The 25,583-nt window shown below is 43.0% G+C and overlaps 2 protein-coding genes across 5 annotated transcripts in view; both read right to left on the reverse strand.

The window, feature by feature from the left end:
- Positions 1–3,811, reverse strand: part of bcl2l1 (BCL2 like 1) — a 30,738-nt gene extending 26,927 nt beyond the window's left edge. Inside the window, exon 1 of one of the 3 annotated variants that reach the window (XM_023415609.2) lies at positions 3,660–3,811. The gene's annotated coding sequence lies outside the window, so the exon portion shown is untranslated. Of the gene's footprint in view, positions 1–2,383; positions 2,556–3,646 lie in introns of those variants that run through there. The other 2 variants (XM_023415611.2, XM_023415612.2) reach the window with 2 other exon arrangements.
- Positions 3,812–4,634: 823 nt separating this feature from the next.
- arfgef2 (ADP-ribosylation factor guanine nucleotide-exchange factor 2 (brefeldin A-inhibited)) overlaps positions 4,635–25,583 on the reverse strand; it is a 26,556-nt gene continuing 5,607 nt past the window's right edge. Inside the window, exons 5-39 of one of the 2 annotated variants that reach the window (XM_023415634.2) lie at positions 24,264–24,443; positions 23,259–23,568; positions 22,980–23,132; positions 22,729–22,856; positions 21,182–21,315; positions 20,334–20,568; positions 20,092–20,191; positions 18,931–19,070; positions 18,620–18,728; positions 18,338–18,527; positions 18,072–18,183; positions 17,772–17,977; positions 17,519–17,603; positions 16,171–16,342; positions 15,940–16,091; positions 15,714–15,842; positions 15,436–15,594; positions 14,984–15,131; positions 14,766–14,862; positions 14,617–14,657; positions 14,351–14,520; positions 13,479–13,630; positions 13,195–13,367; positions 12,851–13,011; positions 12,569–12,699; positions 11,687–11,816; positions 11,387–11,522; positions 10,686–10,824; positions 10,403–10,460; positions 10,109–10,217; positions 9,857–9,996; positions 9,464–9,641; positions 8,559–8,697; positions 7,357–7,474; positions 4,635–6,430 (exon numbers count right to left, since the gene is read on the reverse strand). In XM_023415634.2, coding sequence (XP_023271402.1) covers positions 6,266–6,430; positions 7,357–7,474; positions 8,559–8,697; positions 9,464–9,641; positions 9,857–9,996; positions 10,109–10,217; positions 10,403–10,460; positions 10,686–10,824; positions 11,387–11,522; positions 11,687–11,816; positions 12,569–12,699; positions 12,851–13,011; positions 13,195–13,367; positions 13,479–13,630; positions 14,351–14,520; positions 14,617–14,657; positions 14,766–14,862; positions 14,984–15,131; positions 15,436–15,594; positions 15,714–15,842; positions 15,940–16,091; positions 16,171–16,342; positions 17,519–17,603; positions 17,772–17,977; positions 18,072–18,183; positions 18,338–18,527; positions 18,620–18,728; positions 18,931–19,070; positions 20,092–20,191; positions 20,334–20,568; positions 21,182–21,315; positions 22,729–22,856; positions 22,980–23,132; positions 23,259–23,568; positions 24,264–24,443 — 5,079 coding nt within the window. In that variant the 3' untranslated portion in view covers positions 4,635–6,265. The remainder of the gene's footprint in view (positions 6,431–7,356; positions 7,475–8,558; positions 8,698–9,463; positions 9,642–9,856; positions 9,997–10,108; positions 10,218–10,402; positions 10,461–10,685; positions 10,825–11,386; positions 11,523–11,686; positions 11,817–12,568; positions 12,700–12,850; positions 13,012–13,194; positions 13,368–13,478; positions 13,631–14,350; positions 14,521–14,616; positions 14,658–14,765; positions 14,863–14,983; positions 15,132–15,435; positions 15,595–15,713; positions 15,843–15,939; positions 16,092–16,170; positions 16,343–17,518; positions 17,604–17,771; positions 17,978–18,071; positions 18,184–18,337; positions 18,528–18,619; positions 18,729–18,930; positions 19,071–20,091; positions 20,192–20,333; positions 20,569–21,181; positions 21,316–22,728; positions 22,857–22,979; positions 23,133–23,258; positions 23,569–24,263; positions 24,444–25,583) is intronic. The other variant, XM_023415635.2, reaches the window with a different exon arrangement.

Consider the following 25,583-nt stretch of genomic DNA (forward strand, 5'->3'; position numbering starts at 1 on the left):
TGTGAGGAAGGGGGGGGGTTCAGGGATGGCTGTAGACTCTCAAATTAAATTTGGACAGGTAGGGTCAAAGTGCACTTCTCTAATTGGGCTGTTACATATGGAGCAGATGGCATTGATATTAATGAGACGATCGTAGAGTGGATTTATGTGTGTGTGTGTGTGTATGTGCTCATGTGTGTGTTTGTATGTTAGAGAGAGAGAGAGGACGAGAGACAAACTGAGGGGTGGTGAGAGGAAGGTGAGGTTTAGGTGAGGAGAGATCAGAAGGACAGTCTTGCTTGCTTGTCCATGTAGACAGTCACCCCCTCCTATTCAGTGACCTCTGACCTCCAGTGCCAGCTTTTAGGCACTTTGTTTATATCAGCTCCACGCTATCTTTGTTACTGTCACACACAGACACTGATCTGATATAATCACATCGAAGCATGCTCATGTAGAATGAGCTGTTTCGATGAGCAAATAAAGAAGCCCTCTAAATTTAAACTGGTTTGCTCACAATGTAGTTCTTGTGTACATAATGCAGTAAACTCTTAATGAACTCAAAGTCAGAAACTCTATTAACAAGCATATTTTGCTTACTATTTATTTTTTACTATTCTTACTATCTTGAGTAATTCTGCTTGAGTAATTCTGTGGTTTAGCCTTGATCTATGAAACTCGCGAATGGCAGTTATATTAAGATTGCCACATAGGGATTAACCTTTGATTGCACTCTGGCATGAAAAGGTCAAATGCATGTTGTTTATAATATTAATAATTTATAAATAAGAATTGTGAGTTTACCACTGTTCAAAAATAAAAGCATAACACAGTTTCTAGAAGCAAAAAACAGAAGAGTTATGATTGTTAATATGTTGAAAAGTTGCCCTGAAAACAGAAAGAGATTGATTGGTTAATTAATAGTTATATGCAATTTCTATCCATCAAGGTCTGCTTACACCTTCTAAAATATTGTAGTGTTGAACCCAATGATATTATGATTAATGAATTGGTGGTGTATTAGTGTTACCTTTGGTAAGAAGAAAGAAAGGGAAACAGCTGCAGCTGAAATGATGAATCAATTCAAATCAAATGAACAATTAAACAATTAATGATTTAAGTCACTTTTGATCAAAAATCCCAAACATTAACAAGTTCATTCTGATCCTTTGTGAGCATTTGCTGCCTGACTCCATCTTAGGTGATAATAAATGTATGTTTGAACAGTTGATTTGGCAAACCAGGGCATAAGATGACATCACTTTGGGCTTTAGAAAATTGTGGTTAGAAATTTTCCCTTTTCAGTTTTCTGACATTTTACAGATCAAGTCATTAATTGATTAGTGAGAAAAAAATCCCAAGATTAATTGCTATAAAATAATCATAACTTGCTGCCTGAGAAACAACCATTTTTTTCTATAAAAACACATTTTCACAACTTAGGCACCAACTTTACATCATTACTAAGACTTATAGTAAACATTTACTTCATCAAAGATGTATGTCCATATCCCGTGGCCAGTACATTGAAATTCCGGGGGCCTACATCCCTGAAACAAAGGACGATGCGAGAAGGCGGTTGTCTGACAAAGCCATTCCCTCATCCTCTGCCGCCTGTCCCTATTCCTAACTGCTGCATGGAAGCTCACAAAAAGATGTGGGAGGAACATGACCTGCTGATGATCCCAAACAGCCTGCTGGTAATCTTGTAGGAACCTGACCTTTCCTATAACAATATTGGCATTTGGGCTGATAATGTTGGACCTAATAATTAGTATGTGAGGCAGAGTGAAGGGAGCTCCATGCAAATAGTGCTGATGACATTACATAATACTACTACTCTCCCTAACAGTACAATACAAGCGTGATACTTGCTCCTGGCCAAGCAAGGGAACTACTTATCAAGCCCAAAAACTTCAGCGTCTTACATACCTACGTTCAGAGTATTTCAAGTGAAAAAATCAGAAACGGCCTCTTATGGCAGATAAAGACACGCAAGGCAGCAGTGTTTACAATGGCCACATGGCCAACCTCCCAAGCTCCCAGCACGTGGCTCGGGTTTTAATAGCCCAGCACTGATGTAAACACCACAAAGCTCCTACAGGAATACCAGCGAGTCCCAACGAAATGTAGCACCTGAACGCAACATTTGTAATAACAATCGCTCAAATATTAACTCAAATAAAGGCCGAGGCCGTGTTTATTATGGTGGAATCTGGACTGGAGCTTACAGATAGCGACACTGTAGGCTACCACATCTGACTGTACTGCCTCTGTACGTGCTAGCTGTGTCAGCCCCGTGTGCGTATCGATCTAAACCTCCACATTAAACATCAATCCACATTTCCATCTTAATCAATTATGAAGTCTGTAAAAGATATGAAGAGTAACATGAGCGTCCTACCAGCTGTACTGAGTAAAAATCACATGGGAGTTATCCTCGGTTCGTTCACCGTCTCCCTCTGGCAAAATGTCCCGAAATCTGTCAGTCTGTCAGTCAGTCTGTCGCTGTGTCTGTACAAAAGCTGTCAAAATCCAAGAATGTAAGAGCCACTTTGTTTGAAGGAGTGTTTGTACATATCGTCTCCCTTCCCCTCCACTCCACTCTTTGCATGCCCAGCCCTCCTATTACGTAACAGGATGCCTTCAGAGATGTCTGAATATCTGGATCACGATCATCGTATTGGCTTTAAAATCCAGTAAAAAAACTCCATCTGGTAACATTACCCATGAAAAAATGATGGCGTTTTCTATCCTACATTACTTATACATTATAACTGTAATCAAAAAGTGTTAATAACAGTTATACAAACCGATTTAAATAATATTTATTTTTTCGATTGTGTATATATATATATATACATACATATAAATAAAACTAGCGCCGGGCGTCAATCACTCTTTTGTTCACATTTTATCTGTCACATATATGTTGTTTAGTGTATTAACCGAAATATAGATGACACGACTGTCGCATTTTTCTTTTCCAGCCCGTCACTGCTGTCCAACTGTGAACTATGTGTGCTGCTATTGCTTTATTCAACCCACACGTTTTCTATTTCCAATCAAAAGCACATTTCTCAAATTGAATATACTTACGGATGAACGGGCTTAGCGTGAGCCCCTGAAGGCAGCAAAGCCATCCCATTCTCCTGTCATAAACACTGGGCTAAGACCTTTAATCATATCGCATAAAAATTGCGGTTTGCAACACCACCCTCTGTTGCAGCTTTAAACACACTTCACCACACTCGGAATCAGCATTGATAAAAAAAAAACTAATCTTTAAGCAAAGCATTACAGACACACAGCTCCATTTGTACTAACGTTACTGTATGTTGCTGCTGAAGATGGCTGTCATTATCATATTAACCTCCTGAATCTTGGTGTAGTCGCACATTCGTAGACTGGAACACCTAAAAATGTTTATTTGCAGTGGCAAAATCATTTAGTGCAGTCTACAAGTACTCTTTGCGTCCAGCAGAATGACATTTGACGGAATGAAGCTAGCAGGAAACAAATTTGTGGTTACGCATTCTTCCAAATCTGTCGACCGCCTTCCTTTAGCTGGATTCTGAGAGGAAAATCCACCCTCTCTACCATGACTTCTCTCACAATCCCGCAAATGATATACACACAGGCATCGGAAATACATTCGTAGACTGACCAGAAGCTCTTACTTGTATGGTGGTCTCCATAAAATCATGCCTGCTGGCTCGGAATCCAGACCCCGGCAGGAACAATCCTATCCGTCATTGCTAGCCTGGCTAGCTACTGGCAACCACAGATCCGCCCACAGCCACGCTCCCTACGTAACTTCACCTAGTCAATCAGAGAAGCCAGAGAGATGGCAGTTTAATCCAACGAGAAGACTCTGCAACAAATACACTCTGGAGAAAAACGCTGTCTTCCTACCAGAGAGTGCGAGTCGCTCCCTGACTTGACCTGAGAACTAGCCGGTGTTAGCAGGAAAGGGGGTCCCCGCTACCGTTAGCGCTAACTAGCTAAAAGTGAGCTAGTTTATGTTGTTGGAGCCTCGCGTATGACCCCGACGTTAATTATTTAACTTGTTAGCTGAGTCCAACACATTCCTGCTCGTTTGTCCGTCTACTCACTGCTTTGTGGATTAATAACATGGCATTTCTTAACAGGGGTCCATGTAGCAGCTGTTAGGTATCATTCCACTTTAGTTAGCCAAACAAAGGATGTGCGAGGTCTCCATGGTAACCTTTGTTACCCCAAAATCTAACGCTCGTCAGGACGGCTACCAGTTTGAACACAGTGCCACTCTCTGGGCATCTTTATGTAGACACGCTGGAAATCCATCCTCCACATTTCCATCTCTGAAACTAAATGGCTTATTTTAAACACAGATATGAGAGTCAGTGAGGTAGACCTATGGTTAAAGAGACTGTAACCCAGATTGAAACCTGGCATCAGCAAATATGCAGGGCTAAAACTGGCTATAGTGCCCTCGAGCAACTCACATTTTCACTTGAGGAAAAGTTCAGATGTAACTGGTGACAGGAAGCACGTACATCACCACAGGCCTGGTACTGGAAAACCTTGACTGCAGCAGTTATTAATGTTATTTGTAGAGCCTGTGTTTGACAAGTCAAAATGTTCACTTTAAAACTGAATCAATAGTCACTGGAGTGGATCAGAATTCAGGTTTATTGATTACTTCACCAAATGCTTGGAAGATTACATCACAATATTATGTATAGAACCGTATAGCACTTTCATTTCTATGTATCTTACATTGAAAACTTTACAGTCTGCTTTTTTTCATTCACTGTATATATATATTTATATATTCCCTAGCTTTAGGGAAGAAAAGTAGACATCCATAGTTGCGAGGGAAGGAATGCTTCTCAAAAAATATTTAAATGCACTTTAAATAATTACATACATCCTTCTTTAAAAAAGGCATGGAATAAACTACAAAGGATCCAGGATGCAGAGATTCCAGTGTCTCTGCAGATTGGAGCTTTGGTTTTGCTCCGGTCCTAAATCCTTCTGTGGCTGAACTCTACTGTTGAATCTGACACAACACTGATGGGCACTCCAACCATCCAGAGAAAGTTGGTCCGCTGGATGATGTTAATACATGTCTGCAAAAGATGTGCAAAAGCGTTTGGGGAAACAAACAACCACTGTGTCACCTTATAGTGCTAATTGATGGGTTAGTGGAAGGTTTTATGAGCCAGCTGTAATTCTAAAGCCAGGAGGAGCTGACTCCATGTTAAGTCCTTCAGTGTAAGGCTTAGTGGGTCAACACATGAAGGAATGCATGACAGAGGGAAGCAGCCAGTCTTTCAACCAACCTTAAATTGTAAACCAGCAATTATCCTGAAAAAAAAAAAAAAAAAAAAAAAAAAAAAAAAAAAAATCATAAAACAAATTAAAGAAAATGAGCAAAATAAATAAGTAGTAAAATGTCACTGACAGGCAAGAATGATAAAGATGACAGGACGGTTGTGTCACAGAGCAAAGACGTCCCAAACAAAGCTGCATTAGATCTTTGATAGTGTTGTAAGGGATGCAGATTGTTGTCAAATGCACCTGCGAGTTTCAGTCTCTCCAACAACGGCAGCAGCCCATTATAACACACAAACAATAAGAGATAACATAAACATTAAAAGTGACAAACAAAGCTTTGGGATGGGTATTGATACATAAGGGTTCAGATATTACAACATATTTTGATTAGATCACCAAACTCACAATAAGGGCGACACTGATGGTGTCATCATTTTCTAACAGGCACAGGTGGCCAAAGAGATTTTCGCAAATAGGGCAAATATAAGGTTCATCAAATTCAATGTTATAGTTCAATTGCTTTGAGCATGTAGATATTTTTTTTTTGTTATGTATTAAAAAAAATCAGGTACAGGGTTTGCAACAATATCACTAAATTATTTGTTTACAGTTCTTTTCTAGTCATTACAGTTTGAGATGAGTCGGGGGGGATGATGAATGACAACAGTCAGCAGAGAGCGCTGGTCACAGTGCTGTTCATCCCCGAGAGAAAAGAAGGGAGGAAGGACAGGGTGAAGACTTCTCTACAAGCTGAGTGCAGTAGTAGAAAAGCTGAACACTTTAATGCAGAGTCCTGAACTGAGAGAAAAGCTACAGTCTTTGTCATCTTCCTCCTCACATTGTAGCCCCTCTGTAATCTGTTCCAGGCTAAGAGAGGGGGCGAACGTCTTTTTTAATGCGTTACATCCACCATCATCGCCGTTTGTCCATCCGTCCCCTCCACCTTTTCCTGCACCCACCCAATCTAGGATGCAGGAGTCCGGGCAGGCGCCCCCTCGGGAGCGGCGATGTGGAAGACGGAGCCGATGCGCAGGAAGAAACGTCTGAGGACAGCCCGCAGCTCAGGGATCAGGTCAAACTGCATCATTTCACACAGATGGGGGTAGTAGCAGGAAGCGTGGGGCTTGAACTGGAAAAGTGGGAGAGGGGGAGAAAGGGTAAATTAGCAGCAAAGTGACATATGTATGTGCTTTAACCCCAAAAAGATGTTAAGGAGAGTATCTGAAATTATTTAGGATGTACACAACAGAAAGAGGAAGGGCGGCTGCTCTGGGATGTGCGGCTGCTCTGGGATGTGCGGGCACAGCTGGGAGGACACAGAGTTCACACCAGGGAGTTTAACTGTGTGCACAGGCCATTTCTGTCCTCACTGATGTATGATTTCACAGTATTTTTCTGCTTTTCATGGCAATTTCATTGAATTATGAAATTACATTCAAGCAAATAAACACAATTTCTAGCACTAAGACTTTCCCAAAACTCACAACAAGCGTTGCACAAGAGAGTGGTGCCGGCCAGTCCACTTTAACAATACTGTTACAATTTTTGTTGATGCAGTGGTTTGTGTGGTGTTTTGGCATTTTCTTCTAAAGCTGGCAGCATGACACCAACATTTCCTACCACTTCATGCTGCATGCTAGGTTGTTTTCTAACCGAAAACTGCTATAGCTTTGGCCTGAAATGCCCTGGAAATAAACCCCGAGTCACAGGCTGCCATGAGTCACCCATGAATCATGGACTCACACAGAGTGCATGATTCATAGGTGACAGCTCACAGAACACAAAATAATCACAAAAACAAAAAATTCAAAAAGAAAAAAAAAAAAAGGGCCAATCTGACTAGCACATATAGTTTTGATTCCCCTCATTTTTACCTAATAATGATATGTTTGCGCCAATCCTGTCTTTAATTTCTGATCCTCCATAATGTTTGCGAATACAGGTTTGAGTTCTGAAGCATCCCCGTCTTGTCCTGTCCTACTTCTGATTAACATGTAGTTTTAAGTAAACCCCCTATGTGTTCATCTGCATGTGTGTGTGTGTGTGTGTTCCTGCCTTGTCATCGGGCAGCCGTAGCGTCCTGGTGAGCAGCAGCATGAGCAGGCTGTTCCAAGCCTCTCTGTGGCTCTCTGAGGTCAGACTGATGAAGTAGGCCAGAGCTTCACTACACACCCTGAGAGAGACGACACAACATGCAAACAGGGGATGAAGACCGACACAATACTGATGCATATCAAACACTGTATACGCAAAAGTAGTTGGTCTCCGTGACGACTACTATTATTATTAAAATTGAAGAGCAGGCTGAGGCCGAACATCCTGTACTAAAGCACCAACAACTTAATGATTAACACCACACATACAGTGGGCTCCAGAAGCCTGAGACCACTTCCCGTTGAGAAAGTGGTCTCAGACTTCTGGACCCCACTCTACATAATCGTGATCTAATACATGAGTCAGCGGCTCCAGTGCAGCTTCTCAGCGAACACCATGACAAGGTGATTTGTACCAAGCTCTAACATGCCAGTATATTCTACACACATGGTGTAAATTTCATAAATACATAATGAAGTAGGATCCATATGTCAAAACACAGCTCACTCAACATGGAACAAACGTCAGTGCTGCACTTTCTGCAAATGACACAGTTGGTGCTTATTTATCTACGGTTTAATTTTTAACTAAGCAATAACATGTTGGCAATATTCTCAGGTAGATGAGATGAACTCTGATAACACGACCATCAGTTGTTTTTTACAATGTGTTTTCTGTTTATTAAATTTCTAAGAAATTGCATTTGTACAGGATAGGTCTGGCAGTATTCTATATTTTTCTTACTATTAACAAACCTCCAAAACCAACAATGAATAGATCACACTGTTACATACTCAGTGTTGTGCAGCCAAAGCTGGGTGTATCTTATTCTTTTCTTTTCTCCAAAACTATTGAAAACACATCAGTTACAATAAACATGGGTGCAGTAGTTTATTTCGACTCATATACACTGTCCTGCTGTTGCAATTGTCCCCAATAAATACACAATTTTCTCCTGTTGAGTAATGTTTGATAAAAACTACAGTGCCCAGTTGTTTTAGGGTGTAGGCTTGGAAGTCTTTGGAAATCAAAGTACTGAAAGTCAGATTCATCTTCTGTTGGATTTGTATTTTTATGGGACATTTTCATCACCAATTTTAATGAAATGCTCGCCATTTTAACTGTGTGAAAGACTTGGTGACGGCGTCGTATGTTGTACTTACAGCAGCAGGCGTGTCTGGATGTCAGGCCATGAGTTCTGCAGCTGAGGGTCAGAGTACATCCTGAACAAGATCCTCAGGCTGCAGGCGAGACTGCTGGTTTCCTGCTTCAACAAGTTGGGCTTAGATTTCCCTTTAAACCCTGATGGCAAAGAGAGATATGATTATGTTTAAAAACGACAACAACAACACCACAGGGCCTAATGGTTGAGACACATATTGTGTAGCTGCAATGTCCCTGGTTTTATTCTGGTCAGAGACTTTTGTTACACATCATCATTCACTTTGCTGCTGTAACACTGCACATTTTCCCACTGTGAGACTAATAAAGGACTAGTTTATCCTATATTATAACCCTCTATCTCCCCTTATCAATCAAATCAAAGCAAGAAATGCCACAACATTTGATGGACTAGTTGGGAGGGGTTTGAAGCAGCGATCAAGAAGCACAACTCCCCTGGTTTGGGTTTGGCCTATTTCCTGCCATCGCTCTACTGTTAAAAAATGCCCCCAGAAGCACTTTTGTGCAGATTATTAATAAGATGTCGTCAACAAGATGGTTTCTAGTAAGAATAACAACTTTTTCTGTGTCATAATGCAAATCTAAACACGTTAGACCTCTCAGATTATCCTCTGTGACTAGGCTGAACACTAACAGCATAAAGAAAACATCCTCTCAGCAGAGAGGTCAACCAACAATTGAAAGTTTTCCGGGTCAGTCCAGGAAATGACACAGTGTTGTGCTGAGCTTTTGTGATACAGTTACTCTGAATTCAGATTTTACATTACCTCGTAGAACTAGGAGAACATACGATGCCTTCATGAAGACCTTTCAAGGCATGACATAACCTGGATACAATTTTATCAAGTGAAATAACTAACTAGAGGACTTTCCCTTTTCTATTTACCTGCCCTCCAGAGTGCTGTCCTTTGTTCGTTGTTGGAGTTGAAGTCCTTGGCGAAGGTGTGTGACTCCAGCAGACAGTCCAGTAGTTTGAAGAGATGTGCAGAAGTCATGTGTCTGTACATACCCTGATCTGGACCCAGCTCACCTCCCTCAGCCTCCGACTCCTCCAGAGCATCTCGCTGATGGAAGGAAAGTTCATTTACAGTGATGTCCTTTTAGGCTTTTCTTACTGTATGCAGACTTGATCTAACATTTGAACACAGCACAACTGCCTCCCCATATAATTCAGATTAGATAGACAACAGCATTTCAGAGTAGGCAAAGAGCAATATATTTGTTTTCACAATCCCTTTTGATGTTGAAATAAAACCTGACACTAGCTGTTGTGATCTACCTGTGCAGCAGCCATGTTCTCAGCATCCTCCTTCTTGCTGGTTGCCGGGTAGAAGACGATGTTGTCTATGGTCTGGATTAGCTCAAGCTGTACCACACATTTAATCAGCAACCCAGCAAACAACTTCTGGTCTGAAACTCCTGCGTAGAGATATGAGCACAAATATGTCATATAACGTTTTTTGTTTTTTTTCTATTACCGTTTTCTATTACAGATTTTATGTGTGTATGCTTGTACATGCTGTGTACTCACTAGCATTGGACTTGCCCTTCCAGGTGTCATCGCTGGACATCTGGCTGTGTCCTCTCTCGGACAGAGCTCTGTCGTAGCTGCTCTGGGACTGAGTGTCAAAATCAGCATCCTGACAGAAACACCATCCACATTCACAGCATCAATCTTCTGATACAGTGGAAATATAAATATAAACATTCCTTTCAATGGCTGGAAGCAGTTTATCATGTTCCAGTCCAAGTATGAAGCATCTGCACAGCTGCTGTTGTACATAATTGTTGTTTAGTCTGTGAGTGAATTCATTTATTTTCTTACAAAATGTTTTCCATCAGCAGTTTCTTCATCCTGTCCAGCCGGTCGCCATGTCAACAAACTGATGTGAAAAGCAAACAAAATGGCAGATTGGGAATCATCATTAAAACACAGTAACTTAAATACAACAGCCATAACTCCCATTAACTCTACTGCGTGTTCTGTCTTACAAACGGTTAAATGTGCCTACAATGAATCAAATAACTGACTGAATTTCATGCAGCTTTAACTGAAACTGGGTTGAGCCCGATGTCTGGTTCGGTGAAGCTCCTTGTTGGGGACTCACGTGTGAGGGCTGGTGTTTTGGAAGATCTCCAGCATACAGGAGCAGGTGATTTTCCAGACCTCGGGGCTGAATTTCTCCCCGTTCAGAATCACCAGGTTCTCTAGACAGTTGGTTCCCGACCTCGCCAGCTGCTCGTTGTCTGTAGGAGAAAGGTAATGACTTCACAGCTGCTACAAACAAACACTGAACTTCAGGGAGGTTCACGAGGTGCTGGTCAGGGACTGAACGTTTAGCACGAGACACTGTGATGCAAGTGGTCTGCTTTATTTTTCATAACTTCACTATTCATTTTTCAGGGCACAGTTCAAGGGAAAACATCTTCTTCTTGGGGGCGGGGCTATATATTTTTCCTTTCGTTGAAGGGAGGATAGTTTTAATGATTTAGAATTTTTTATGAGAGTTTTAACTTTTTCTCGTCACAGATTTATATTTAATTTTGTTTATTCTCCTACGTATCAGGCAACATCATCTAACTTTATTATTTAGAATCTGGGCGGGGGCAACTAAAATCACCTCACAAAAAAACCTCAGGCTGACCCATGTAACTTTAACCAATGACTCAGCCCGCCTCCACACCTCTATAAACTCCTTAATCATGTCCCTACAGTACCAAGATATCTGGTTTGTAAAATCTGATAAAGCATATCAGGTGTTACCTCTCTGCTTTACGAGCATGATTTGCATTGCATCTGAACACCCACCTTGCCTGACACACCACTGTAGCTGTGTGAAAATGTCAACCAGCAGGATTTCACTGAGGGGCTCATAAAACTGGGTGAATACATCACAGATGGCGTACAGTGCATGGTTACACGTTGTTGTCATCCACTCGGTTTTCTGGAAGCAAGAAAAAGGAAAAAGGAGCAAGGTTTTTAAAAACTCCTCAACTTTTTCATTCTGTATGTGTACACACATCTCCTGCCTCTCCAAATCACAAAGGGGGATATCCTTCACATATTCAAGTGGCTCGTCAAAACACAAAACAACCAGTGATCCCTGACCTCCGTCTGCTGCTCGGGGAGCTTCATGTTGTCAAAGATGCGGAACACGATTCTGAAGAGGTCATGCCACCAGTGCTTCTCGAAGGTGCGGCCATAACTCTTCATGATCTCAAACATGACAGTGAGACCTCTGTCAGAGGCAAAGAGAGAGAGAGGCATAAGACTTGTTGCATTACAGCTCTGCTGCCAAAAAGAAGAGAGCAGGCACGATAAGAGATCATTAAGACGACAGTACAAGTGAGAAGCTTTAATCCTGCCTCCTCTTGTTTAAGTGATATGATGCTAGATTTTAGTTAATTTTATTACACTTCATGCTCGGTTAAACACTGAAAATAGTATTTGCTGGCAGGTCATCTGTATAAATGCCTAAATGGCCAGGCATCAGACTATTAACAGATGTTTGAGCGTATTAGAGATGAGTATGGGTGTAATACACACGGGCTGCGTAATGGCTTGGGTTTTAGTCAGACTACATGCCTGTAAATGTGGCCTGAGGTGTTACTACAGTGACTGTGTATCAGGCATGGAGTGCTTCCCATATGCAGGTGACCTGCTCAATAGTGAGTACTGTGCCCTGAACGCCTCCTGTGTAGAAACACACAGAGCAATGGTGCTGCTGCTACACCAAATGTTTAAGTGCGCAATACAAGGCTTGGCGATTTCTCATGTTATCATGAAATAAGTTGTGTTAACTTTCAGTGGTTTTACCCAGTCATGATTCGTTTCTACATAAATGCACATATAACCACTTTGGGAAACAAGAAGTCCTTGAGGACATGTCACTGCAGCTCAAAGGTGCAGCTACTGTAACAATGTGCTAAATACTGAAACCACAGTGAAATGACAGTTTGAGATACACGCCACACTGAGCTGAGTTTCTACCTGGTCCGGACATCCAGCTTGCAGCGGTTGATGATACAAGAAAGCTCAAACAGAATGGGAAACCAGCCGCGAACCCACACCCGATCGCCCGGGGCAACGTTCATGTCGTCACTGGTGTATTCCCTCAGAGCCTGGAAAGGGGCCAGCCAGACAGGAAGTCACAACGTGTATTACATCATCAAGAAACCACATGGTGCAATTTGGAAAACGATAAATAAATGCCATTATTTTCTAAAACAATTGCCTTTGTATTGAACATTCTGGCAGGTCTGCTGTTCCTACCTGTGGCCTGTCTGAGACGTATTTAGCACAGTGTCGGATGAGTCTGATGGCCTCCATGCTGGTGTCAGGAAAAGCTGCGTTGCACACAAACTCTGACAAGCACTTCACGGCATCTTGAAACGAATCTATAGCAGCTGCAAAGTGCTGCTGGAAAGTGTTCACTGAGGAGTGAGTGATGAAAAGAAGGAAAGAAAGTAAGAAAACTGCTGATTCGATATGTTGTCTGGTTGGTTCAGGAGTTTCCAGGATGGAGGAACTGTCTCACTGTGAGCTGACCAGTTTGACACATCATAACGTCATTTACTTGGTTTTTGCCACTAGGAAACAGCTGCAGTCATACTCACTGACGATGTGCCCAGTGGTCTGGAAGGCCAGCTCCACTATTGTCTCATCATGGTCGGAGGCAGCCTGGTGAAACACTGAGAAGATGTTCTTCCAACCAGAACGGATGTTGGCTGCTTGGGAGTTTACCATCTGAGCCACACACCTGATCACCATGTCTCTGATAGTGGGGGACCTGTTGACATCAAATTCCACTTTAATGTAAGCAGCATTCAATATTTTACTGTACAAGTTTGTTCCCCAACAAATCTCCTATCTTACCCACCAATAATTCAATATCATCTACCTGTTCTTCTTCATGATGTGCTCAAACGGCCTGAGGAAATCTTTCTGGAAGCGGAAATTGGCCAGTTCTCCTTTCTCCAAGAACTTCATGGAGAGCTGTCTCAGAGAGTCCACAGCAAATATGGCTACATCCTCGTTGGGGTTACAGCCAACCTGTAAGAGACACAAAAGTCATAGGTGGAGCTCAGCTATCAGTTCAATTCACTCTACAAACCTTGTTTTTTTTAGCCACCTAGCAGCACCACAACAAGCTGTAAACATAACGCCAACATAAAATTTATTTGGCTACTGTGTCAGTTACTAATTCAAACATCTAGTGGTTATAGAGCAACGTAAGCATTCGTAAGGAATCGTGTTTCTGGCCCCCTGGTGAAGGTATGTCAAATGTTCAGTCTCCATTTAGCTTTTGTTTTTGTCACCAGCTACTGAGGAAAATATCTGCCTCTTTAGCTACTAAATGCTCTGCTGTTTTCACTGGCTTGTGGCTAACTTTGTGTGCCTGCTGTGTAGTGCTGGGCAGGTAGGGTACAGTGTGTTTATCAGAGCTCTTTCGCTGAAAACAGCCGCCTGCTGCTGCTGCTGATAACAACACTGATGAAAGAAGTGAGACTGAAGCAAAACAGCAAGGTTGCAGGAGATAAAACTGAAGCAAACAGCTGAATGATACTTAAATGCAGGCTATGACATAAATATAACAACTTCAGGCCCAAGAAAAGGTTCTACTTAGGTAGATTAAAGTGCACAGAGTAGCAGGGGGACCTACTAAAAGAACACCTTATCACAACGGCACACCACTCCTTATTAAAACACATGAAGAATGTAGCTCATGAAGGATTTTCACGTGATCCATTTTTAAAACTCTGGTCCACTGACCTTGTTGAAGTGGTCTCCTATGACCTGCCAGATTCGAGACCACTGCAGCCTGATGCGGTTCATGTTGTAATAGGAAATTTCCACAATCTTCTGCAAGCTGAACATCCTGGGCTGGTGTGCTGAGGCCAGCTCGTCCATAGACACCGCACACAACCACCGCACAAAGTCCACTGGAAACAATGAAACAGCAACGCCGTGAATGACTTCTCCCGCTCTTTAAGATGCACAGAGATACTGTGTGTGAGAGCGAAGAATGACACACTCACCGATTGCATTTCCATCTAGTCTGGTGGAGCCAGTGAAGATCCTGCGAATATAAGAAGCAGCTTTAGTGTTTGTTGGGAACGTATCATTTATAGTTATTCTATTACTGTTCTGTGTCTTGGCACCCTCATGAGTGTTTTGTCTCTCTGACCTGTCCACAGCGACCACCACACTCTGAGAGCTGGTCTCTCCCACTGACTCCTGGATATGAGCCATCTGCCTCTTGTCCTGACTTCCCACCAGGTTACCTGCAACACCAAGCACATGCTTTAATGCTGTTTGATTGTTTAGAGTTAATGCCGGACAACTCGTGTTCGGGGCTAAATTGGAAATAGTTGTGTTGGGAATAATTGTGTGAATGTGTCCTACCCAGCCCCAGGGGCATGAACTCCTCTGTGCCCGAGGGCAAGCCCTTGATGCCGGCCTCCCTGTCCCGGACCACCCCTGAGATGTAGCGTGTTTTCACCCCTGTGCCGATCAACTGGGCAAGCTCCAGCTGACTGATGCACCTCAGGATCTACAACACACAGACAGAAACCAGTTTATACGACAAATATCCTCTTAGCAGTGATTATAAATTAGCACTTTTGATGTTTAAGCTGTGAAACACCAACCATTTCCGATCCCAAGAAAGTTGATTCAATTATTTTACTCCTGGTCTTAAAAGTAAGACCAAAAAAATGCTTCACTCTGATCATTATTTAGCCACTTAGGAGTGACTTGAGTGGCCACTGCTTGGTATAAATAAGGTATTCGAGAGTATTAGAAATTAGAATTAGAAAGGAAGTGATGTTTGAAATTCTATAAAACTTTATTTTCACCTCGTGCCAGGAGTTGCCCAGGTAGTTTCCGTCCGTGTGGGCCACAGTGATCAGGGTCTTGATGGTGTCGATGTTCTTCTGCTTCATCTCCGTGATGCTGGAACTGGCTGTCAGCAGGGTGAACCTGGCCAAGGCCTGGACGTACGCATCTCGCTCCAGCTACAGGCCAGATACAACACAGTCTCAACACTGATGTAGCATGTAACATAGGGCGTGTTCAAGCGCAGCAGCTGTTTTACAAAAATCAGGCTCATTCTGTGTGTCAAATGTCAGCAGACCTGCATGTTGAAGATGCAGGCGATCCTGATGGCACATCGAATGCCCTCCAGACACAGTGATGCCACCTCTGGGTCGTCACAGTCCTGCAGTCCCACACTGAACGCTGCCAGCAAGGGGGTCCACGCCAACTGCAACACAGACATTGGAACCACTGGCCTTAGTCCTGCTTCAGGGCTTTTTCTACACTTTGAGAACTAAGATTTAAAAGTTTCTCTGACAACATACTTTGAACATGGGCCTGACATGCTCCAGGTGTGTCGCGCTGAAGAAGGGCGCCTGTGCGTGGCTGACGGCCTCCATTAGAGCTTTAGCGGTCTTCGCCATCTGCTCCATCTCCATGTTGTACAGCAGGCGCCGCTGCTTCTCGCTGGCCACACCTGGGGGGGGTAACATGATTGCGTTTTTCAGCAAATAGTGTCAGAAAAAGGTTTTAGTTGACAAAATAAAAGTACTCACTCTGCTTGGTGGACTTTGGGGTGATTGAAAACTCTTTGCTCTCCTTCATGGCGATCTTCTTCCCTGCGATCTCATCGTATATAGAAGACAGATACTCTTCGGGCAGGTCCTTACTGTCGTTAATACCGCGGTTCATCTTGATATACTGCTCTTTCGTCATCTTATTTTTCACCTATTTTCAACAAAATTGAGAGATAGTTGGCGTGATTTATAGAAGGGAGGGAATTGGGACACAACGGAAAACATTTCTTGTCAAGCTATTCGAGCATTGCGTATGTGTGAATTAACAATCACGCATAAGTTTGTCTAGCATTACTGGGTGTCATATTGTACTGGACTGGACATGTTGAGTCATTAAAAGTCAGGAAAAGAACATAATGAAGCAGGAAGCCACTGAGGGGAACAGGGAGATTGTTGTGTAATATCCATCCCTGCTGACACTACAGTGTTTCATTGCCTGATGCCGTATTCCCATATCTCTCTCCTGTTGTACTTCCCTGTCTAAAGTCTGTGTGTGTGTGTGTGCGTGTGTGTGTCACAGAGTGAAATATTTCACATCTGCTTTTCCCAGACTTTAAATTTGAGAGGCAGTTTCCTCTGTCACAGTCGTGTGTCAGCAGTGATAAATCAGGTGCAGCAGCTATTAGTACAGGGCAGCGTGGAGACAGATAGAGGCCTGAGCAGCCACTGACACAGTGGGGCTGCCAACACAGAGCGCTCCACAAAACAAACACAAGGTTGTCCAGCAAAAAAGCTGAATGTGGCAACGTCCTCTGACAAGGAGCTGCTGTGGCCAAAAACATGCGAGCACAAATTCCCGGTAGATTATTTTGTAGTGTATTTTTCCTGTTTATCTTATTTTACCTTCACTGATAACTTTCTTGAGTGGCAGAATCCTGTCCCAGAGTGTTAAAAACTGCTGGCATCTGACAGGCTTTAAAGCTCATGAATCTTTTACTCAAACTTCCTGGCACCTGAAACAACACACTCTACTAATGTAGCCTTGCATTTTGGACAGGTTGTTCCAGAGTTGTGGTGCCCTGACAGCAAAAGCTCTGTAGTAGCTCTCTAGACTTACATCCTGACATAGGAACTACAAACCTCAGACTACATGCAAGTTGATAAGGGGCGATTCATTCAGAAATTTAGCCTGGGGCCATGAAGTGCTTTAAAAGCCATAAGTCGAATCTTAAAATCGATAGTAAATAACAACATCTTTACTGTCTAAACAAGGTCTGCAAACGCTTAATAAACTCTCCGCAGAATTGCCTCCTCCATGATACAATGGCCCACATAAGATGACATGGTGATGATAGTGATGGGACATAAAACAATCCACAGCTCTGACCTGAGGGCTGTGCAGGTCTGTGGTGAGCATAATGATGGAGTACGCCAGCACGTAGGCAGTGTCTGCACTGGCGAACAGAGTCTGTCTGCAGAAGAAGACACACATCAGGGCAACAGTCAGAAAACATACTGGTCATTTCTGCATTTCTGCATATATATATATATACACATACACATATATATATATATATATATATATATATATATACATACACATATATATATATATATAACCAGTAAAGGTGAACCCTTACCCCTGGTTACACTCCAGGTATCGAGCAGCAAACTTCTCCATCAGCCTGTCGATCTTCTGGGCCTCGCCGGGCAGCCTGAAGCCTTCCAGGAACGCTCTGAGTGCCGAGACAAAGTCCCGCCCACAGAAGTCCAGCTGGTCCACGTAGCAGTACATCACCTCTTTGTTGAACTTGATGTTCTCGCCGAGGAACTCTCCCACCTGGGTCTGTGGACGCAGAAATAAAGTGCTTGGAGCATTACTAACCTGATTTAACTTGTTTGGTGCTTGAGAGTAAAGTGCTGTGTAGATTAACCCTCACCGTGTCCAGTCTGTCCTCCTGGTGTAGGAACTGGGCGATGTCCTCAGCTGTTGCACCCAGCATGCCCTGGTCCTGTAGGTACTGGATGCCTCGTTTGGGCTTCTTGTTGAAGCTAGAGAAAGAAGGGAGAGACAGATCCATGCTCATCTTCTCTAAACAAGTATAAAAGTGCAAATCTTCCACACTCTGGGATCATTCCATCAATAAAGGCTGATCCTAACTAATCCTGATGTAAATCCAAACCAGGCTGAGACAAAAGGGCTCACAGTTCGATGCCGTGCTCAATGATGTCCTTCTGCTGCTTGATGACCTCGTACTGCTCCGGGTGGTCGGCCTGGGAAACCGGGATGCTGGAGGAAACGGTGGAGTCCAGCGAGCTGATGCTGTCCCGACGTCCGATCAGCTGCTCCGGGAGCTTCAGCTCTCCTCCCTCGCTGTCAGACGGATGCTCCTGGCCTGCAAACACAGCAAACACACAACGATTACATGTTTAGATCTTCAAATCTCCGGTGCATTGCTCAGATATTCACTGTCCGCTACACGCTTACCCAGGTTAGCCTGAAGGTTTGGATTGACGTACATGTCTTTGCTCCACTCCACCATACATTTGAGGATGGAAACCAGACACTCTAAACCCTTTTTACGCAGACTCAGCTCCTGTGGATTTTATAGAACCACACCAGTTCATTTACACAGCCACACACACTCACACAAAACCAGAGGGGGTCTTGCCTCACCACTGGAAACATTACAAGCACGTGCTTATGATTTAATCATGTATTTAGTGAATGTCTTGTGCCTCTGTTTTTTTTATCCTTACAATAAGCATCACAGTGAATCCTGGATACTGAGTGTATACCTGCAGAAGAGTCATCCCCAGCTCCTGACCACTCCTGCCCTGAGCGATCTTGGACAGGTCGTTGACGAGGCGCTCGAAGATGTTCGCAGCATTCAAGTCACAGTCGTAATTCACATAGATGTCGACCACGCACTGAGCGTCTGAGGGAGAGGAATGTGTTACTAAAATTAAATAAACTAGATTTATTTTATAATGACATACAACAGGGTGACGATACACTTTTGGTTGTAGTGATCTGTATTTAAAACTAATGACTGGACTAGCAGCACTCACGGTTTTCTTGATAAGAATTTAAAGGCAGCTCAAACTGTGTGCCACCTTAAATATTAAAAATAATAATAATAACAGGAACAGCAACAGCAGCAGCAAGATCACTCTGAGGCGGCACTGGGTGAAAAGATAATAAGGCAGGATGATACATGAATGCTCTCAGACATTTCCATTTATTGGCTATGTTTCTGTCACCTGCACCTTCTGCAGTCAGCAGAAATGTTTCTGACACAGCACAAGTCTGAACCTGATTATACAGTCAGATTAACGTAGAAGTATGCGTTTACACAGACAGATTAAAACTTATATTGTTCTGCTTTATTACGATCACTGGAAAACAATACGCATCATCTCCTTTGCTCAAAGAAAAATATGTGTTTAATGAAGAATGAATCACTGTGTATGAGACAATGTTATGGTGCTGATATTTTTCAGTCTGAAAAAATACATTTTTCCCATGGAGGTTCGGGGCAAAAACAGTTAAAAAAAAAACCTTGTAAATCCACAGGAATCATCAGAGCAACTGTCTCTTTCATTTGTGTTGACTACATAGATGAATTAATGAATATGTAGTAAAATGCTTTACATACAGCCTGTGAGTAAACAGGAGTTAAACAGGAGTCCCCTTGTCTGGTTATTCTGTGCTTGTGCACTGTAAGACATTATGAAATAGGCAGCAGGTGCCAAATATTGCGCAAGCACTTGTCTCTCTATGTAAATATCCTGTCACGTCTAAATAAAGCTGTAACATCAACATTGAAGTCACTGATGTCTGACTGACACAAGCCATCACTATAACACACACATGTATTCCATGTCTGTGTTTGTGTAAGTTTGATTCTCCTTTTTTGTTTTAGTTCAAGTGGAAAACTTGTATCAGTGGATTGGTACCTGCACAGATACGTGTTAGCGTCTGGATAACCATCCACTTGTGCTCAAAGGAGCTGGTCGACGTCTCCAGGATGGTCAGAAAAATCTCCCGAAAAAACACCTGAGGCAAGGTAAACAAAAGGAGATAAATGTCAGGAGATAAGTTGGACCAAACGAGTTCTACCACCTAAATGCTCAAGTAACATCCTGTTCTGTCTAAGATTCACCAGGTGACACTGGTCTGTACTGTCTGGGTTCTGTACCTCAATCTGCATCTTCAGGTGGACCTTGAAGTGGGAGAGCAGGGTGAGGAAGATAGCCAGGGAGAGCTCGAAGACCTCAGGCACAGAGGAGACACCGTTTTTGGAGAGCGCCACGCACAAATACTGTTTGATGGCGTTGACAAACATCTCATGAGTGCGAAACACTGGTCCGGCGCCCTGCAGCACAGAGAGCAGCAGCTGCAGGGAGACAATCTTGGACCGCAACTCATGGGACCTGCAGAGGAGAGGAATTATATCGGCGTCAGTTATACTGCCTCAAGTGTAAATATAAATCAACCCAGAGACATTAAAGAGGCATGTATAGCAGCATTAGAGCAGAGATTCATGTGTGATGTCTTTTCTATAAATAGTGTTCCACAGTTTCTGTTCTGTTCAGTTGAGGAGAACAAACAATACTTGGGTATAATGGTGTTTCAGTGTGATATCTAGGCCAGACTGATTTCTCTGTGAGCTCGTTCCTTGGCTCAGTTTACTTTGGCCTATTCACTGTGGCTGGCCCAGGGTCTAATGTTACAGTAACCAGAGATGACAGGGGCACACTGGGATGGAAAAGGGCAAATTAACCTGTAGAGACTGAGATGAAGCAGTGTGCATTAGCTGAAGGCAGCAATATTTATCTTGGCAAACTGTAGCATAACGAAAAGAAGTAAAAGACCATAGGTGTTTCAAAGCAGGAGTGTTGATGATTCAGGATTTACGTTCTGATTTACATCATCCTATGATGTAAAAGGAAGTGAGACAACCTGACATAACATAGAAATTAGCTGGTTATGCAAGTTACTGTGCAGTGGTAGGGATTGTCATATGCAATTAAATAAAACAATCACTTTGGGTCTGGAGGTCCATCAGCGAGGGGCTTCATGGAGAGTTTGCACAGCGAGCGGAACACCAGGAAAGCGTCTTTCTGCAGGATGTGAGAGAACCGGGCTGCGTTGTGGGGTCCCTGCAGGGCCTCAGCATCCTGAGACAGATGAAGAAAGTCAGTATTACTCTATAAAAACACATCTGAGAGCAAGACCTCTGAACTGTCAAGCCTGAAAACTGATTCTGTGTCAGGACACCTCCATACTGATGGAGGTTTGTGGCAGAGCTCTAGATGTGTCCTTAGGACCTGAGGCAAGAGTCAAGAGTTACTCTCTCTGTCTGTGTAACTCAATAATCTCACCAGCATGGTAAACATGCTCCCTTTAAAGCAGCAATGCATTTCACTACCTTTCCATCATATTCGCACAAGTGGAGTTGGCACTCTCTCTGACCATTACAAATGTTCAGCTGGAGCCTTGGCTCTTCTGCTCAGTATGACTAATGGGAGGGACTGAACGCCAATTCTCAGTTTTTAGGTTAAACATTTCTACACAAGCAAATAAGCTTTCTGGTCATGTCAGACATGTGCGAAACATACAGCGTTTTCAGTGGTACTGCCTGCACACAAACACAAGCCTGACAGCTTTCATGCTCAAATCACGCACAAGTGTTTACAACATACAAGAATAAAACAAATCCTCAGTGAAATTCCCTTAACTTTAATCTGAAACTTAGTCAATGGAAATCATTAGAGCAGCTAAGGATAAATGATATGATCGGTATGATTTAGGTGAATGTTAAAAAACACAGGAAATCTAACCTCAACAAGGGCCGAGCGTCTTCTTACTCTGTGTTGTTTTATTCAACGTGTCATAATTAATGTGTCAAATAATGTCAGATGCCCATCCTGTTTAGTGTGACTGCCCCATATAATCAGCAGCTTTCTCTAAGCAGAGCATTTGTTTTCATCACCTCTTCTATTCCCATGTAGAGTGAGTTATTTTTCATTTTGTGGTCAAAACACCAAGATTTATTTTTAACAATACAAGCAAAACCCAGGGTTTATAGGTGTTTGCGGACAGAAGGTCATTTTTTGGATATGTAATATTCTTCTCTATATTATTACTTTGCCATGGCCAATTATTTTTGCTCCTGTTTAGCAGCTCCCCACATTTAGGCTACATCTACACTAATACTATTTAAAACGCTGTTTTAAAATGAAAACGATCTCCATCCAGGCAAGCCTTTTAGCTCCGTATCAGAGATAATCCATATTAACATGCCTGAAAAGGAATATCACCTGACCAGTCACGTACACTGGTCATGTGCAGCGACCAAAAGTCTCTGGAGTAGTGTGGATGCCAGCCTTAAACTTATTGCACAACACACGCGTTTATACGTTAAAGTAAGTTCTACCTGATTTGTCTGAGGCAGAGTCAAACACTTGAATTCCCTTGTATAAAACAATCTCTCTACATGACTCCTCGTTTGCGTTTTAGAACTAAGATGTAAATAAATACTTTTTCTGCACGCTATTGTTTAAAAAGCTACTGCTATTAACACTGCTCACCAGCATATCTGTGGAGGAAACAGAGGATCGGTCCTCAATGATGCCGTTCATCTGCTGGCCCTCTGTTGCCACTCTGGGGGGAGCCACCTCTGTGTGCTCAGTGCCAGGGTGGGCTGGGTGCTCACCTGCTGCAGCAGAGGCCAAAACGGACATTTTCAGGTCACAACCATGAAAGTAAAACACAGTCGTTGACAAGTGTATTGACATACAGCAGAACAAAGAGAAGCTAACTAAAACTGCTACGTTCTGACCTGTTCCACTGTGTGTCTGTGTCGGCTGCTGCTCTGCCTCCTCTCCTTCAGTCGTCGCTGACTCTGCTGGGTTTTGATTGCTCTCTGGTTTGCTCCCCTCCTCAGCGAGTTGTGGCGCTGTAGGAGGCGTCTCTGCACCCTCATCTTCAAAAACTGAATATGAAGAGTTATGAAGATTAAACATCAAAGCTGCACAATCCGCAGTTACACCTACACACTTTCTGAACAGAGTTAGAAGACAAAACAAATTAAACATTTAAACTGAAAGCTTGAACATACCACTTGATGGTGTGACCGGCTCTTCTCCTCCGTTCATCGGATCGCTGTCGCCCTCAGGTTCTCCATTGATTGATGTTGTGTCTGGCGGTTGGTCCTGGTCCACGTCAGGGGCTGGCGGTGGGGGTGTGGAGCTGGTGTTGGTGGTGGTGAGGTCTGGAGTACTGGCTGCCGGGGACGGGGAGCTCTGGGGATCCGGGGTGGGCGTCCTGTCAGACCAGGGGGAGCCGGACCTCCGATTGCCTGGGACTGGAGACGGGTTCTGTTGGGGCAGTCGCAGCCGGTCCTTCTCCTGCTCCTGAGCCTCCAGAGCCTGTGGAGGCAGGAGGAGAAGAAGAGGGATTGTTTTACACAAGGGAATTCAACTGTTTGGCTCTTCCTCAGACCAGTCAGGCAGAACTTACTTTAGCAGCCATGTAAACCTAAAGCTTGACGTTATTTAATGTTTATAGTTAGCTACCTAGTGAGTAATGTGTTAGCATGCATTTTATTCATTTGCTAAAAATAGCAAGGTTGGTCAGTTTTGCACTGTAGGTTGAAAATTACACTCATGTATCATAGCATTAGTCATAATGTTGTGCTGAGGTTGTGGCTGAAAATGCATCATAGTCACAGAAGGCTTTTGGCTGCAAGTCTGTGTCTCTGCAGCTGATATTAAATGATGAACACAGGCTAATGACTGTGACTGGCTGCTGCCTAAGGCTAAGTGTTTAATATGTGTGTCACCAACTACATGCAGAGGTTGTACAAGTGGTTCAAATCCTGGAAGTGTCTGGCTTTACAATGTTTTCCTGGCAAACATTACTATCGTAGGTGGTGTAAAGAGCCAGAGACATTCACGTACACAGCATTAAGCATTTAGTCATAGTCAGAGCTTCGCCTTTTCCTCATGTTGTTGCTTTTGTGCAGTAAATAATATCATCATCATATATTAGTCCTATTTTGCTGCAGAGTGAATCAGATTTATGGATAGGTGTAACGCAGGAAAGAATAAAAAGCTAAACTAACAGCCTGGTTTTCCATGCGTGTGAAGATGACGTTGAGCATCTGTGTGAGTGTGGCCTTGGCCGTCGTCTGGTTGATGAGGTTGCGGCTGGCCAGGTAGATGTTGTAGCAGGTCCTGACGGTGAGCAGCACCGTGCCCTCGTGGATCTCTATGTGCGGGGAGGTCACTGCAGTCAGCAGCGCCTGGACGGAGAGAAATAGGAAGTCAAGAGTTATCACACAGGATGTTCTTGTGAAGAAGATGCAGCCGCTGCACCTGCTGAATCACCACTTGACTTCCCTACTTGTGGGGCACGTTCAAGCCGCAGACATATATTTGTAACTCTGTTACCGCATGTATGGCGCACAATTAAACTCATTTTAATGTCAGTGAAAAAGATAATTAGCATTTTCAAATGAATGAAATCAAAGTGATTATAATAATACCTGCAAGGCAGACCCATTTAAATATTACTTTGTGTTCAAACTCATTTGTATTAGTCAGTGTAAATCAACTGCACTGACATTCACGCGTCCTTCAGTGGTGAATGTAAGCCAAACTGATGTTTATAATCCTTCCTATAAATCTTCTGTCAACAGTGATAATACTGTGTGCTTCCTACAGGCAAGACTTTGCCCCTAACAGCACAACCAGGATGTGTATTTCATTAACTATGAGGAAACTTCAATATGCAGCAGCTGTGAGGAGGTGTGAAATTAACCCCCTGAAGCTTTTCTAGATTCACTAAGTGAAGGATGTCAGCAAGAAGAAATTCACTGGTTGCATGAGTCTGGACACAATCACAGAAATGGTGGTTGGGAAGCGAACATGGCTTCCTAACAGAATCTACTTTAATATAAAGACATACATTTTGTCTGATCGTAGGAATCAAATATTAAATGACGAATTTAAGTTGCTGACAATGTGATTAAGTCATAGCGAAGGCGAAAATGTATGTAGTTTTATTTACATATTCAAAATTATAATTTATCTAAATTCCTCACTTAAGAACAGATAAAACTAAGACACTGCTTTTCTCCACGACGGTCAACCATGAATGAAACTAGGGAGGACTCAAGTGTCCCAGTCCTGCCCCTTGGGCCCAATCCCAATGTCCCCCCTGACAGACTCGCCCTGACAGACTCGCAGAGTTTGAGGCCCGTTCCCGGTAAGTGCATGAGGGCTCTCTCGCAGACATTTAGGGCCCTTTATGCACGCTTTCTATAAGTCCCAATTTCTGCAGACTTTGCCTGAAGGAATTACCCACAGTTCATAGTGTTGTGATGTTGAACACAGGGTAAAGGTTGTTACCAAAGGTGGTTTACAAACAGGGAGCGACGAAA

Source organism: Seriola lalandi, unplaced genomic scaffold (genome assembly GCF_002814215.2).
Source record: "Seriola lalandi dorsalis isolate HSWRI2012SDOR001 ecotype SW California unplaced genomic scaffold, Sedor1 jcf7180002054554, whole genome shotgun sequence".
Classification (NCBI taxonomy): Eukaryota; Metazoa; Chordata; class Actinopteri; order Carangiformes; family Carangidae; genus Seriola; species Seriola lalandi.